The sequence below is a fragment of the Hippopotamus amphibius genome, chromosome 5, assembly GCF_030028045.1.
Source record: "Hippopotamus amphibius kiboko isolate mHipAmp2 chromosome 5, mHipAmp2.hap2, whole genome shotgun sequence".
In the NCBI taxonomy this organism is placed as follows: Eukaryota; Metazoa; Chordata; class Mammalia; order Artiodactyla; family Hippopotamidae; genus Hippopotamus; species Hippopotamus amphibius.
The window spans coordinates 94,153,874-94,168,673 of NC_080190.1; the positions used below are offsets into that span (position 1 = coordinate 94,153,874).

Genomic DNA, 14,800 nt, shown 5'->3' on the forward strand with positions numbered 1-14,800 from the left:
GAATATCTCAAAACAAATAAAAATGTAAACACTACATACCCAAAACTATAGGGAACTGCAAAAGTTGTTCAGTGAGGGAAGTTTAGTTATAAATCTATATATTAACAAATTTTAATATCACAAATAAACAATATAACTTTATACCCTAAAGAACTAGAAAAAGAAGAAATTAAGTCCAAAGTTAGCAGAAGGAAGGATATAATAAAGATCACAGCCAAAATAAAAAAAAGAGACCAGTAAAATGATAGGAAAAAAATCAACAAAGATAAGGGCTGGTTTTCCAAAAAGATAAACAAAATTGATAAACCCTTAGTCAAACTAAGAAAAAAAGGGAGGACTCAAAATAAGAAAGTTAAGAGAAGAAATTCCAATGGACACTAAAGAAATACATAGGATCATAAGGGACTACTAGAAACAAGTATATACCAACAAATTGGACAGCCTAGAAGAAATGGGTAAGTTCCTAGATTTATTCAACTTACCAAGGCTGAACCAGAAAGAAAAAGTCTGAAAAAACTAATAATGAGTACAGAGATTGTATGAGTAATCAAAAATCTCCCAACACAGAAAACACCAGGACCAGATGGCTTCATTGGAGAATTCTACCAAACTTTTAAAGAAGAATTAACACCCATCATTCTCAAATGCTTCTGAAAAATTAAATAGGAGGGAACATTTCCAAACAAGGCCAGTGTTACTGATACTAAAGCCAGATAAAGACACTTCAAGAAAACAGAACTCTAGACCAATATTCCTGATGAACACAGACGCAAAATTCCTCAACAAAATATTAGCAAACCAAATTCAAGAACTTATTATAAACCATGATCAAGTGAGATTTTTCCCTAGGATACAGGGCTGGTTCAACATACCCAAATGAATAAAATGTGATTAACCACATTAATAGAATCAAAGGTAAAAGTCACATGATCATCCCAATAGATATAGATAATGCAGTTAATAGAGCATCTTTTTATAAGAGTAAAAGCCTTCAGCAGATTGGAGTTAGAAGGAAAACACCTCAACCTAGTAAAAGCCACATTCAATAAACCTACAGCTAAAATTATGCTCAATGAATAAGAAAATTAAAGCTTTCACTCTAAGAGCAGGAACAAGACAAGGGTATCCACTCTCACAAAGTATTCAACACAGTCCTAGCTACAGCAATCAACCAAGACAAAGAAAAGCTATCCAAATCTGAAAGAGGATGGCAAAATTATCACTATTTGCAGATGATATAATCTTATCTGTTAAAAATCCCAAAGACTCAACTTAAAAACCATTGATAAATGAATTCAGTAAATTTGCAGGGTATGAAAATCAATACATAGAAATAAGCTTCATTTCTACACACTGAGAATGAAACATCTGCAAAAGAATTAAAATTATCCTATAGCATCAAAAACAAAATGCCTAGAAATAAATTTAACCAAGGAAGTGAAAGATGTACAATGAAAATTTCAAGACTTTACTGAAAGAAACCAAAGAAGACATAAACAAGTGGAGGGAGATCCTATGTTCACCAACTGGAAGAGTTAATATTGTTAAATTTTCCATGATACCCAAAGCCATCTGTTCATTCAATGCAATCTCTATACAAATCCCACTGGCATTTTTCACAGAAACAGGAAAAAAACAATCCTAAAATTTGTATGGAACCACAAAAGACCCCAAGTAGTGAAAGCAGTCATAAGAAAGAAAAACAAAACCAGATGTATCACACTTCCTGATTCCAAAGAATACTGGAAAGCAATAGTAATTAAAACACTATTGGGGGAGGGGGGGCTTCCTTGGTGGCACAGTTGTTAAGAATCCACCTGACAATGCAGGGGACACAGGTTCGATCCCTGGTCCAGGAAGATCCCAAATGTCACGGAGCATCGAAGCCCATGCACCACAACTACTGAGCCTGTGCTCTAGAGCCCGCGTGCCACAACTATTGAGCCCACGTGCCACAACTACTGAAAGCTGTGCACCTAAAGCCTGTGCTTTGCAACAAAAGAAGCCACTGCAATGAGAAACCTGCGCACCACAAACTAAAAAGCTTCTGCATGGCAAAGGAAACCATCAACTAAATGAAGAGGCAACCTGGTAGGGGGAGAAATTATTTGCAAATCATATATTTGATCAGGGGCTAATATCTAAAATCTGTAAGGAACTCATATAATTCAACAGCAGAACAACAAGCAGTACAATTTAAAATGGACAGAGGGAATGTTTGTACACCGTGGGTGGGCATGTAAATTGGTGCAGCCACTGCAGAAGGCTATGTGGAGCCTCCTCAAATAACTAAGGATAGAACCACCATACGATCCAGCAATTCATTTCCGGGTATTTGTTAAAAAGGAAATAAAGCAGTAACCTGAAAAGAGGTGCACACCGCCATGTCCACTGCAGCATCATTCACAGCAGCCAACACATGGAGTATCCGTCAGGGGACAAATGGATACAGAAGACGTGGTCAGGCATTCCCTGCTTTCCAAACGTCTGCATTATACCACTTGCTTTTACAGAAGACACCAGTACAGTAACGGCTTTTTCATAAAAGCAAAAATCTTCTTTGGATTTCCTTTGCTTAGTGAAAACAGATACTAATGTAGGACTTTTGTAAAAGTTAAATGGCATAATTTGAACTTTGGACAAGCAGGGGATAGTCTTTGCTTTATACCATTTTGCTTATGAAAGTTTTCATAGGAATGCTCAACTTTTGGGTAGCAGGGGAAACTTGTGCGTGCGTGTGTGTGTGTGTGTGTGTGTATGTGTATTATTCAGCCATAAAAAAGGAAATCTTGCCATTTGCGACAACATGGATAGACCTTAAGGACATTATGCTAAGTGAAATAAGACATGGAAAGACAACCATATGACCTCACTTATATGTGGAATCTAAAACAAAACAAACTCATAGGTCACACAAAGATTTGTGGTTATCAGAGGTGGGGATTGAGGGATGGGCAAAATGGGTGAGCGGTCAAAAGGTACAAACTGCCAGTTATAAAATAAGTCAGTCCTAGGGATGTAGTACACAGCACGACCACAAATAACACATAAAACAAGGTTATATACTGACCAGTCCATGAAAACACTGTGTGACCAGAGGCCCCCAGGGACCAAACCTGATACCTGCCCCTGGAGCACTGGTTTACTGTTCACCAGTTCAGTGCTTGTGTTGACGCTGTAGAACATCACTAATGTGAATAACAAGAGTCAGCTATAATTTAAATAACTTAAAATTCAGGTGTTCAGTCACGTTAGCCACATTTAAAGGGCTTGATGGCCACATGTGGCTGCCATATTGAACAGATTTAGAGCACTTCCATCACTGCACAAAGCGGGCATCAAGCAGTATTGTTTTAGCGAGTTATTGCAGAGAATAACTGCTGACCCGCCGGGCATGGTTACAAGCAGCTTTTCCTAGTTCCCCTGAGATGCTGTTTTTCTCACTATACATTATGGATCTTTCTATACAACTATTACCTTCCCTTCTCAGCTGGAAACTCCTTGTGGTTGGCCTCTCATACAAGGCATCTGTGTGCCTTGCCCAGTGATCTGCAAAGAGCAGCTAGCTACACATGGAACTCCAGGAGTTCCTGACCACTGTCAGTCAAAAACATAATCTCAGTGATATCATGGAAAATGGCAGAGTAGAACTCTCTAAAATCAGCCCCTCCACTGCAACAACCAACAAGCTGGCAAAATAATGGCAGAACCAACTTTTTTGGAATACTGGAATCTAAGCAAATACTTACAGAAACCAGAGGAGTTCTTAATTCAGAAAGAAGCTGTGAAAGCGTGGTGAGTGTTTTTTTACCTGCCTACCCCCACCTCCCAGCTTTCGGCAGTGACCATGTTCCTGGTGTGGCTGGCTGGTTCTCCTGGAGGCAAGGGGTGGGGGTGGCAATATGGACTGTGTTCTTAAGAAGTGGTTGTGCATTTGACCTGTCTTGGCAGTGACCTGAGGGGCCGGCACAGAGCCTCCCCTTTGTTTTGCCTCCTCAGCTCAGGCATCTTCCAGGAGGCACATATCAGAAGCAGTTAGACACATGCCCTCCCTGGGCAGGTGGATGGGAGGAGGTGATGGAGGAGGGTCCTTGGGGGAACAAGGACTTCAAAAGGCTCCCTAGTGCATTTGCATGCCAAAGCCTGACGCGCTCAGAAGGGAACTGACAGAACACTGAGACTTGCACCAGTCCTTGGGCTCCAAGGAGAAGGCTGGAGTGGAGTTGCAGGCAGCCTGGCTGAGCACTGAAGGAGACCCCAAGCTCGAAACCCACCTGCAAAGTGCAGGAAGAGGTCTTTTTGGAGCCAGGTGTTTAAGGAGATCTCTGTGAAACAGTGGAACAGAGATTCTGTTGATCACAGATGCCAAGGAATACACTCTTTGTGAAAAGAGTTTCTAAAAGCCACTTTAAAAATGGACAACTGCAGCCCTCAAGAAACAAGAGCAAACCCTGGGGAGGGAGGAAAGAGTGATTTCCAGAGTTACTGAATTATGATATTCAAAATGTCCAGTTTTCGACAAAAAATTACAAGGATTATTACCAAGAAACACTGGTAAAGGTAACTATATAAAGAAATCTTAGTTTGTTACTATTTTTTATTTATATGATTTAAAAGACAAATGCATAAAACCGTAATTATAAATCCATGTTAATGGGGATACAATATTCAAAGTTGTAATTTGTGACAATAACAACAAAGTGAGAGAGGACTGAGCTGTACAGGAGCAGGGTCTGCATGCTATTGAAACAGAGTACCAATTCAAACGATATTGTTATAAATTTAGGATGTTAATTAGAATCACCACTAAGAAACAACTTAAAAACATACAGAAAAGGAAACAAGGTAGGAGCTCAAGTGATACATTAGCAAAATCAAACACTTAAGAAAACAGTTTTCGAAGAAATTGGGGAAAACGATGAAACTCACAGAAAACAAATGGAAATAAGATAGAAATAAGTACTCCCTAATTAGAAGTCACAGTATATTTATGTAGATTAAATTCACCAATTAGAGATACTGGCAGAATGGATTATAAAAGCAGAATCAAATTATACACTATCTCTACAAGTGATTCATTTTAGAGCCAAAGTCACAAATAGATTGAAAGTATGGAAAAATATTTTCTATTGGCATTAATAACCAATAGAAAGTTGGCATGGCTACTAGTATGAGGAAATAGACTTTAAATCAAAACTTGTTACAAGAAACCAAAAGGGGGGCCTTAAAGACTGATAAAAAGGTCAATCCATCAAAAAGACATAACAATTACAGTCACACACACCAAACAGCAAACCCCCACATAGAGGAAGCACACCTGGACAGAACTGAAGGGAGAAACAGACCTGCAATAACAGGTGGAGACCTCAACAACCCAGTTTCAATAATGGACACACAGAACATCCAGCAGAAGAATAAGAAACACAGGACTTGAACACCACACACCACCTGACCTAATAGACACGCACAGAACACCCCACCGATGACTGCAGAGCACACTCCTCTCAGTGCATGTGGAACCTTCTCCAGGACAGACCACATGTTAGGCCACCAAACAGGTCTCAAAAAATTAAAAAAGATTAAAATCCTACAAAAGTCTCTGACCAAATGCAATGAAGCTAGAAATCAATAAAGAAAGGTGAAAGATTCCAAATATGTGGAAATTAACACAATATTAAAAAAACGAAATCAAAAATGAAATAACAAGGAAAATTAGAAAACACTTTGAGGGACTTCCCTGGTGGTGCAGTGGTTAAGAATCTACCTGCCAATGCAGGGGACACGGGTTTGATCCCTGGTCCAGTGGAGCAACTAAGCCCGTATGCCACAACTACTGAAGCCCATGAGCCACAACAAGAGAAGCCACTGCAGTGAGAAGGCCATGCACCACAACAAAGAGTAGCCCCCGCTCACAGCAACAAAGACCCAACACAGCCAAAAATAAACACATAAATAAATATATAAATATATAAGAAAACACTTTGAGACAAATGAAAACAAAAACCCAGGATACCAAAATTTAAGGAATATAGCAAAAACAACGGTCAGACTTGTTGACAAAAATTCAATTAACAATCAAATGAAGAAGGAAAAAAGGGAATTTTATTAAAGCCAAACTGAGGATTATAACCCAGGAAACAGACTCTCAGAAGTTACGTTTAGAAGTCGAAAGCACAGTCATACACATTTTCAAAACAAAGGATTGTGTATGAAAATGACATATTGGTATTTTATATAAAGTTCACCAAGATACATAGTGCAGGGAAGCACATACAAAGAAGCAGCATGTCACATGACCCTGCAGAGCTGGGAAAGGACACTGTTTCCAGGAGTTACACTGCTCGCGCCAGAAGGAAAGGAAAACATGATCTTCATGGCTAAGCAGGCCTCCACCTCTGAAGCGCTCTGGTTCGTGTGTCATGAGACGCACCCTGAACATGCGGGGGAAGACGTGGCCCAGACAAACGCAGAATTCTTACATTTTCTTGTCCTGCCTTAAAATATAAATTTTATTTTATCCCATTTTCGCACCTACATTAAAAAAGATTACAAATGAGTAACCTAATGCTACACTTTTAGGAAGTAAGAAAAGGAAGGGCAAATTAAACTCAATACCAGTAAACTGAGAAAATCAAGATTAGAGCATAGATAAAACAGAGCACAGAAAAAGAGATGCAACAAAACGGACACACCTCCTTCTAGACTGATTCAGGGAAAAAAGAAATGCAAATAACTAATATCAAAAATATAAGTGGGGACATCATCAACCGTACAGAAATAAAAATGCCAACATATCTAAAGTTCCTAGAAACATAAATTACCAAAACTGACTCAAGAAAATCTGAACAGATCTGCAACAAGAGACTGAGTAATTAAAAAGAAAACCTCCCACCCAAAAAAAGACGGCTTCACTAGTGAATTCTACCAAACACTGAAAGAAGAATTAACACCAATCTTTCTCAAACTCTTTCAAAAAAATATCAGAGATGGGAACAGTCCCTAACTCATTCTATGAAACAGCATTACCCTGATACCAAAACCAGAGAGAGACTCCGTAAGAAAATTATAGACCAATATCCCTTATGGACACTTGTGCAAAAATCCTCAACAAAATACTAGGGAGTGGAATCCAACCGAGTAGTACCAGGGTTACTCACCATGGCCAGGCAGGCTCAATCCCGCACTGCAGGGCTGGTTCAGCACCTAATATCAATTGTTGTAATATGCGTTAACAGACGAAGGAGAAAAAAACCCAGGTTCATCTCAACTGATGCAAAAAAAGTAGTTGAAAAAATTCAATGCTATTTCGCAATATAAACACACAGCAAACTAAGACTGGAAGGGAACTTCCTCAACCTGATGAAGGACATTCATGAAAACCCACAGATAACATCATACTCACTGGTGAAAGATGAAAGGGTTCCCCTGAGGTCAGAAAGAAGACAAGGATGCCCGCTTTCACCAGTGCTGCTCAACACTGTGCTGGAAGTTCTAGCCAGGGCATCAGGCAAGAAAAAGAAAACACACTCAAATTGGAGAAGAAGTAAAACTACCTCTATCACAGACAACATGATCCTATATACAAAATCCCTAAGATACACAAAATAAGTACTAGAGCTAATAAATTAATCCAGCAGAATTTCAGGAGAAAAGATCAACAGTCAGTTGTGTTCCTGTAAACTAGCAATGACAATCCAAGAAGGAAATGAGGAAACTATGTAAGTATATACAAAGATGCAGCAGCATCCACAAAAATACAATACCTAAGGATAAGTTTACACAAGGAAACTGGAAAGTAGAAACATTACAAACTAGTAAAAACTATAAAACACTGCTGAAAGAAATCAAAGACAAAAGGAAAGACACTGTGTTCATGGACTGGAAGACTTAATACTGTTAAATATTAAAACTACCTACAGCCATCTACAGATTCAGTGCAATCCCCATCAAAATTCCAATGGCCTTTGCTTTTTGAAAAGCCAGTCCTTAAATTCTTCAATTTCATGATGTTCAGAGTAAGGACAACCCCCACAGCTGTGCTGTCACTTTAATATACAGACAATATTCTGAAGTTCAGAAATAACTATCTTAGCAGAAGTTACGGGTCATTAGTTAATAAACCTCACTTCAGAAATTCTTATAAGTTCATGAAATAATCTTTGTTTTAGAAAGTTTTTGAAGTTCGTGTCTTTACTCTTTCCCCACGATTGTATTTTGTTGATTGCAAGCTGTGTGTAGGCATGCCTACAAGGGAACTTGGAACTTTGTTTTTCCCTTTAAATTTTTCAGCCACGCTGTGTGGCATGAGGGATCTTAATTACCCAACCAGGGATTGAACCCGCACCACCTGCAGTGGAAGCACGGAGTCTTAACCACTGGACCACCAGGGAAGTCCCCATAAAAGTTTATTTTTAATGCCATAATGTATTCAACCTGTATTTATCAGAATAAGCTTGTCAAATAGTATAATGAAATAATTTATAAGATGAAGTGTTTGCTTTTGAAACTGCATTAAAAACTATACACTACTTTGGGAAAAAAATTTTAATGTTCCTTAGTCTTAATATTTACTATTTGCCAAAATCATAACAGAGTTTCTAACCAGAAATGTTTGAAAAAAACAATAACAAAAAGCTCAAAGCCAACCTGAAATCGGCTCCAGGTGCAGAAGACAAGGGTGGACAGAGGCTCTGTAAGTGGAGAGGATGCTGTTTCTGTATTTCATAACTTGATCTGGCTGCTCTAGAATGCATGTTTTATCTCCAAGTAAGGGTTCACTTCCAACAGGGATTTCTCTCATTTTCCCAGAACTGGAAGGCTTAGTGCCATCCCTACTTTCATACTTGGAATTTTTGAAGCTTTCCTGAGTCTGGGATGCAAAGCTCTTTTATCCACCTCCCTGTTGTGATCAGAGTAGCAAAAATGAGTGCTAAGAGCAAGGTTTTTCTCTCTCCTAAATACTTCTAGAGAACAATTCTATCATAGAATGTCAAAACCACAAGAAAAAATGTGAAAGAAAAAAAACCCTAAAAAATATCCTAAAATGTCAAATACAATCTTTTCTAAATATAAGCCATACTTGTAGCCTGACCTGTTCTTACTCCTGCGCTGCTAATGTCGCTCACATCCTGTCAGTCACTCTCACAAAGTCTTGGGGACAAAGTCTCCCAGGCGTGGTTTCCAAGGCGCTGCGCCTGCAGACGAGCACGGCACGTGGAGTGCTCTCCCCACCATTAACCGAGACAGCGGCCGGTCGGCTCGGCGCGCAGCACCTGCCATCTGCTATGGTCTTGATTCCGTGCTCGCACAAGCCTGCATATGTACTTCTCTTCTACACCCGTTTAACCCCGACCTAATCTTGAATTGTGGCCTAGTCACTCACCCACGCCAGCATTCATGTCTTCATCACAACCTTGATTAAACTCGTGACACAAGTGTGTCAGTAAACCCCTTCTCTTCAGTGCTTCAGGAAGGTCAGCCCACGGATCGCTTGGATCAACGTTTAGGACACGCTCTAAACACCCGCATGCCCTTTATCTGCTGACTCCAGGGGACCTCACATCCAGGGCTCCCACCCTCCCCAAGTCCTGCCGAGGATGTTGGGGTCTGTTGCCTGGTCAAGCAAGCACTTCACTTGGGCCTCTTCTGAAAGTCCACTCTCTGGCTCCTGGGCACGGATGTCGTGGTCTCGGCTTCCTCGTGCCACGGCCACGTAGTGCTCAAAGGCAGGCACCTGCTCATGGCCCAGACGTAACTCATCACTGGAAAGAAGTCAACACAAAGACACCAGCTGTGCGTTATTCTCCCTGTTCAAACCAAACATTCCCTCTCCTCACACAGAATATTTTCTGTTGCTCACAACCTTGAAGGCAAGAGGTTCGTCTGCAGGAAAACAGAGCACGATGGGTGCTGCTGCTGGGAGCGTCTGTCTGCAGGGGTTTGTGTGGACTCGTGCGTTCACTTCACAGGGGTTTCTACCTGGGATGGAACGCAGGGTCATGTGGTGACCCCATGTTTAACTTTCTTTTTTAAGTCTACTGAATTTGTTACAATACTGCTTCTGTTTTATGTTTTGGTTTCTTGGCCACAGGCGCGTGGGGATCTTAGCTCCCCAACCAGGGACTGAACTTGCACCCCTTGCATCAGAAGGCACAGTCTTAACCACTGGCCCGCCAAGGAAGTCCCCCCATGTTTAACTTTCTGAGGAACCACCAGACTGTCTTCCACAGCGGCTGTACCATTTTGCCTTCCCAGCAGCAGCAGCCGAGAGCTCCAGTTTCTCCACATCGTCACCAACAACTTATTTTCCATGTTTTAAACACAACAGTTCCAGCGGCTATGAAGGGAAATCCCACTTGCATTTGTCTGATGACTGATGATGTTAAGCATCTTTCCATGTACTTATCGGCCATTTGTGTATCTTCTTTAGAGAAATGTTTATTCAAGTCCTTTGGTCATATTTTAATTGTGTGGTCTTTTTTTTACTATTCAGCTGTAAGAGTTTTTTTTATATATTCTATACACAAGTCTCTTATCAGCTATATAACTTTCAAATGTTTTCTCCCATTCCGTGAGCTGTATTTTTACTTTCCTGATGGTATCCTCTGACGCACAAGTTTTTAATTTTGATGAATTTTTTTTTTTCTTGTTTGTGCTTTTGCTGTTATACTTAAGAATGCCAAATGTCACTGCCAAATCCATGGTCCTATGTTTCTTCCTAAGTATTTTATAAAAGTTTTAGCTTTTACAATTAGGTCTTTGATCCACTTTGAATTAGTTTTTGTATATGATGGGACGTGGGGGTTCCACTTTCATTCCTTTGCCACTTGTTGGAAAGACCACTGAATGGTCTAGGCACCTTTGTCAAAAAAAATTGACCACAGATTGCCTTTTACGATTAATGGGTAAGTCCAACTTTTTTTCCTTCTTGTGCATCATTTCTACAAATTTCTATTTGTTTTAGATTTCAACCAGGAAAATGTGAAAGTCAAGTTAAAGGTAGCCCAATTTGCACACTTGTTAATGAGCCGCCACTGTGCTCTCCGCACCTCAGGGCTGTGCCACCAGGGTCACATTTGCCCTGAAAAAGGACAAAAGCAAACTTAAAACCTAAATCCTCCGTGCAGGTGAAGATAGTCATGCAACAGTCTAGGAATGCAGTGCAGGGGCCCCAGGGGGACGGGGAGGGGTTCCAGGGTTAGGACCTTGTGGGCCGTGGCGAAGTCGGCCTCCTCAGGCCAAGCATAATCACCCGTATATAAACACCTGGCCATTTAGTGACTCTTCGGGAAATGCCAGCCTGTTTGGGATGTGTTTGGTTTTATCACAAATAACATCTTACCAGGTAATAACTGCTGGATTGGCACCTGCTAACTTTCTCTTAGCATAATGTATCTTCTGCCGGGGATACCAATTTTTTTCAGTTACATTTATTTCTCGAATCCATGATCCTCCTTTTTTTAGCATTTTCTGTTCAAAATTCTAAAGGAAAGAAACATGATTTTCTCTGCTTAACAGTATATATGATCACATTCAGATTGTTTAAGATCATTACTTGTTCAGAGTCTCTAACTAGGGAGGGTGCTGTAGCTTTTTACGCAGACTCTCAGGGCAGCACACAGAGTGCTGACCATGACCGTGAGGATCTACACTGAGGCTGAAAGCAGCCCTCCCTGTGGAGGGTGCCCTGCTCTGCTTCCTTGTGGGGCTGGGCTGTGAGGGGCCCTCCAGACTAAAGAAAGCACCACCGGTCTCTATGATCAAGGAAGCCCTTGTGTGGAACAGATTTCAACCTAAAAGTTGTCTCAGAGAAATTAAACCCACCATCACCAAAGGGTTAGAAATACTCTAATACTCAAAAGTCAGTTTCCTTCAAGTAAAAGGAATGTCTCTTGTATGGTTTTCAAGCCAAATGATCCCACATGTTAATTCTGAGAAAGTGCTGTACAAAACAAGTATTTTAGTAAACACCACACGACACGTTCCCACCAGGTAACAGGAGACTCGGGCCAGGGCACGGCTGAGTTGTGACAAGGTGCCAAGTGCAAAGCAGCAACCGCACCTTCCAGTCAAAGGACGGCTCCTTCACAAACACGTCCATGGTGGTGGTGAGCAGGCCTGGGCGCGCACGCAAGGCCCGCAGCGTGCACACCATGACGCTGGCCACGAGCCCCGTCTCCTTCAGGGGCAGCATCAGGTTGACGAACTGGCGCGTAAGACGGAAAGGCATCAGCTCAGGGACCGGCAGAAACTACAGAGAAAACAAGACGCATAAGAAGCCGCAGGCAAGTGAGGCCCTCCCGCAGCTGCGCGCGTGTGGGGTGCACGCCACCTCTTTTCCTGAAAGCAGCCACGCGGACATGCAGCCACGTGCCCAGCAGCAACCACACGGCCACCCTGTGCGCGAGGCTGCGTGACCACGGCCACAGACTCAGAGTTGAGCTGAGGTCAGGGAAGGTGTGTCACATCTGCGCAAGATGTTTTGATGACGGGGTTTCACAGAATCTCCTGCCTTTTTACAGGAACACGTGTTTCTCAGCTCTGATTATATAGTTAACCTAGCAGCACACCTTCCACGACGACCTGTCTGAGCAGGGCCCGAGCAAAGCTGAGAGGTGAACAACTGTGCACCGACTGGCTCCAGAGGGTCACAGAGCCCGAGGGCGACTCAGCCCAGCGCAGAGCGGGTGAGCTCACCTGTGTGGCCGACCCGAATGCGTGTCCAAAGTCGATCCCGATGGCGCCGCCCGTGTCCAGGCGCACCATGAAGTTGTTCAGGTGCCGGTCGCCGATGCCCAGCACCCAGTGGCCCACACACAGCACCGCATGCGAGCAGGCGAAGTGGCTGCGCAGGGCCAGGAAGGCCTCGGGGCCAGTGCTCATCTTCAGGAAGGCCCGCCTGCAGAGGACAGTCGTGTGGCCACGGCCCACCCCCCGCCCACCCGCGAGGAAAGGCAGGGATACACTTACTTTAAGAGATCACCTGGCACTTTACTTTCTCTTTTTCTAAAAGCTGTGACGGTTTCAGTGCGACTCGCTCCCCTATGATTTAATAATAGGAAATGTCTGATTAGAACAAAGGTCTCATGACTGAAATGTAAAGCTCTGTTTTATTGAAGTTCAAATATCAAATAACTAGATTTTGCTGATCTGAGACAAAACTTTGTAAGAAGCGAAAGTGAATGTGCAGCTTTGAGAAGAATCAACTAGTCGGTTCGGAGAGGTCAGAATACCACGTACCTGAACATGAGCGCGTAGGCCCCGACGTCACCCCTTCCCGACATTTTCCGCAGCCAGTCTCTGTACTCAAACGCCGGCGCCTGGGGGTCACTGACAAGTAACAGAAAGAGAATCGGCATCAGGAAGATGTCCAGAGTTGCTGACTTCAGAGGCAAACATCACCAGGAATTCACTGGAAAAAAGTGAAGAGGCAGGGAAACTAAGTATGACTTTAGTCACATTTAGTATGAACACTGAACTCCACTCTCCTGAGCCTAGAATCTCTCAGCTTCATTATTCACTCTCAGTCGCTCCTCGAGAACCATGGCTATTTCCTATGCAAAAATTCAGGCACAGAACCACCCAACACAGTAAACATTCCACTTCACACAGGGAAACAGGATGAGCTGAGGACGTAGGCACATGGTTCCAAACACCTGAGCTGGGAGGGACCCCTCGCAGCAGGATGGCACCACATGCAGCCCGCTTAAAGCAGGAAAGTCCCTAAACAAACAAAATGACCACAAGCTCCTTGTTGAAGACGGACTGTCTGCTTCTGTCATTATTTAAACACTGCCACACTTTTTTTCTTTTTGTAAACTATTTCCAGTATAAAGTTACAGACAAAATCCATACTAAGTGCAAAAAAGGTATTTTCTTTAAATGACCATGGATTTGAATTGAATTTGAAAAGCGGTTTTCAATAAAGCTGCACAGGCAAAAGGCAGTGTTTGGACAGGTGGAAACACTGTGATACTTACATGTTTAGCCACTGTTGTCAAAAGCTTTAACAAGTTTTCTTTAAAAAAAAAAATCACTGAAGATAGAACAACTTCACAACATGTTACTTAGTAGTTAAATCACTTAAGATGACTCTATTCTGAGTTGCTACTAAGTTAACTTCACAAAGAGACCACTCTATTTCCATCTAAATTCTCTCCTAGTTTCAAGTGGATAAAAATTTTAGGTTGGAAAATTGCAACATGTAGTTTAAGAAAAAAATAGCAATGATTTTAGGGATGGGGGCTGGAAGTGCCTAGTTTTAAAGAGTAGTGGGGAGTAATTTATACAATTCCATGTTTGAAAAGCACTTTACACTGTGTTGACACCTGTGTTTAGCGTATGCATTTCACACACTTTCCCATCTTACAAGCGGGAGCATGGGAACCAGGAAGGTCACTTGTTCGAGTGGGCTGGGCCTCCACATGTCAGCACCAAGGAACACTGCGATTCCTGACCCCAGGGTGCACTTCCTCCAGGGATAGCAGGGGCAGTTTTAGGCAAAGGAGTTAAGTGACTAATTAAAAGTTGGTAAACATGCCTTATGTAGCAGCTACTACTCAAGAGGAAGTTTGCTGAGAACGCTGCTCCTATGCAGACACTCTCAGGAAGGAGTTTGAGTCCAGGGAGGAGAAGTGGCCCTGAGGCTCTTTAGGGTCGTCTCCTCTCCGGCCAGCCAGCCCCCCAAACATGCCTGTTCCTGCTTCAGAATGGCTGTCAGCCATGCTGGCCATATTTTTCTTTACAGAAACCAGGAACAAATTTTTTTAAAAACTTCCTGATTAAGAAATACATGTTCATT

The 14,800-nt window shown here is 42.1% G+C and overlaps 1 protein-coding gene across 3 annotated transcripts in view; it reads right to left on the reverse strand.

Annotated features, from left to right (window-relative positions):
• Window positions 1–8,529: 8,529 nt before the first annotated feature.
• PRKDC (protein kinase, DNA-activated, catalytic subunit) overlaps window positions 8,530–14,800 on the reverse strand; it is a 141,565-nt gene continuing 135,294 nt past the window's right edge. The window contains exons 81-86 of one of the 3 annotated variants that reach the window (XM_057737521.1): window positions 13,240–13,329; window positions 12,970–13,041; window positions 12,697–12,898; window positions 12,062–12,250; window positions 11,342–11,481; window positions 8,530–9,761 (exon numbers count right to left, since the gene is read on the reverse strand). In XM_057737521.1, coding sequence (XP_057593504.1) covers window positions 9,557–9,761; window positions 11,342–11,481; window positions 12,062–12,250; window positions 12,697–12,898; window positions 12,970–13,041; window positions 13,240–13,329 — 898 coding nt within the window. In that variant the 3' untranslated portion in view covers window positions 8,530–9,556. Of the gene's footprint in view, window positions 9,774–11,341; window positions 11,482–12,061; window positions 12,251–12,696; window positions 12,899–12,969; window positions 13,042–13,239; window positions 13,412–14,800 lie in introns of those variants that run through there. The other 2 variants (XM_057737522.1, XM_057737523.1) reach the window with 2 other exon arrangements.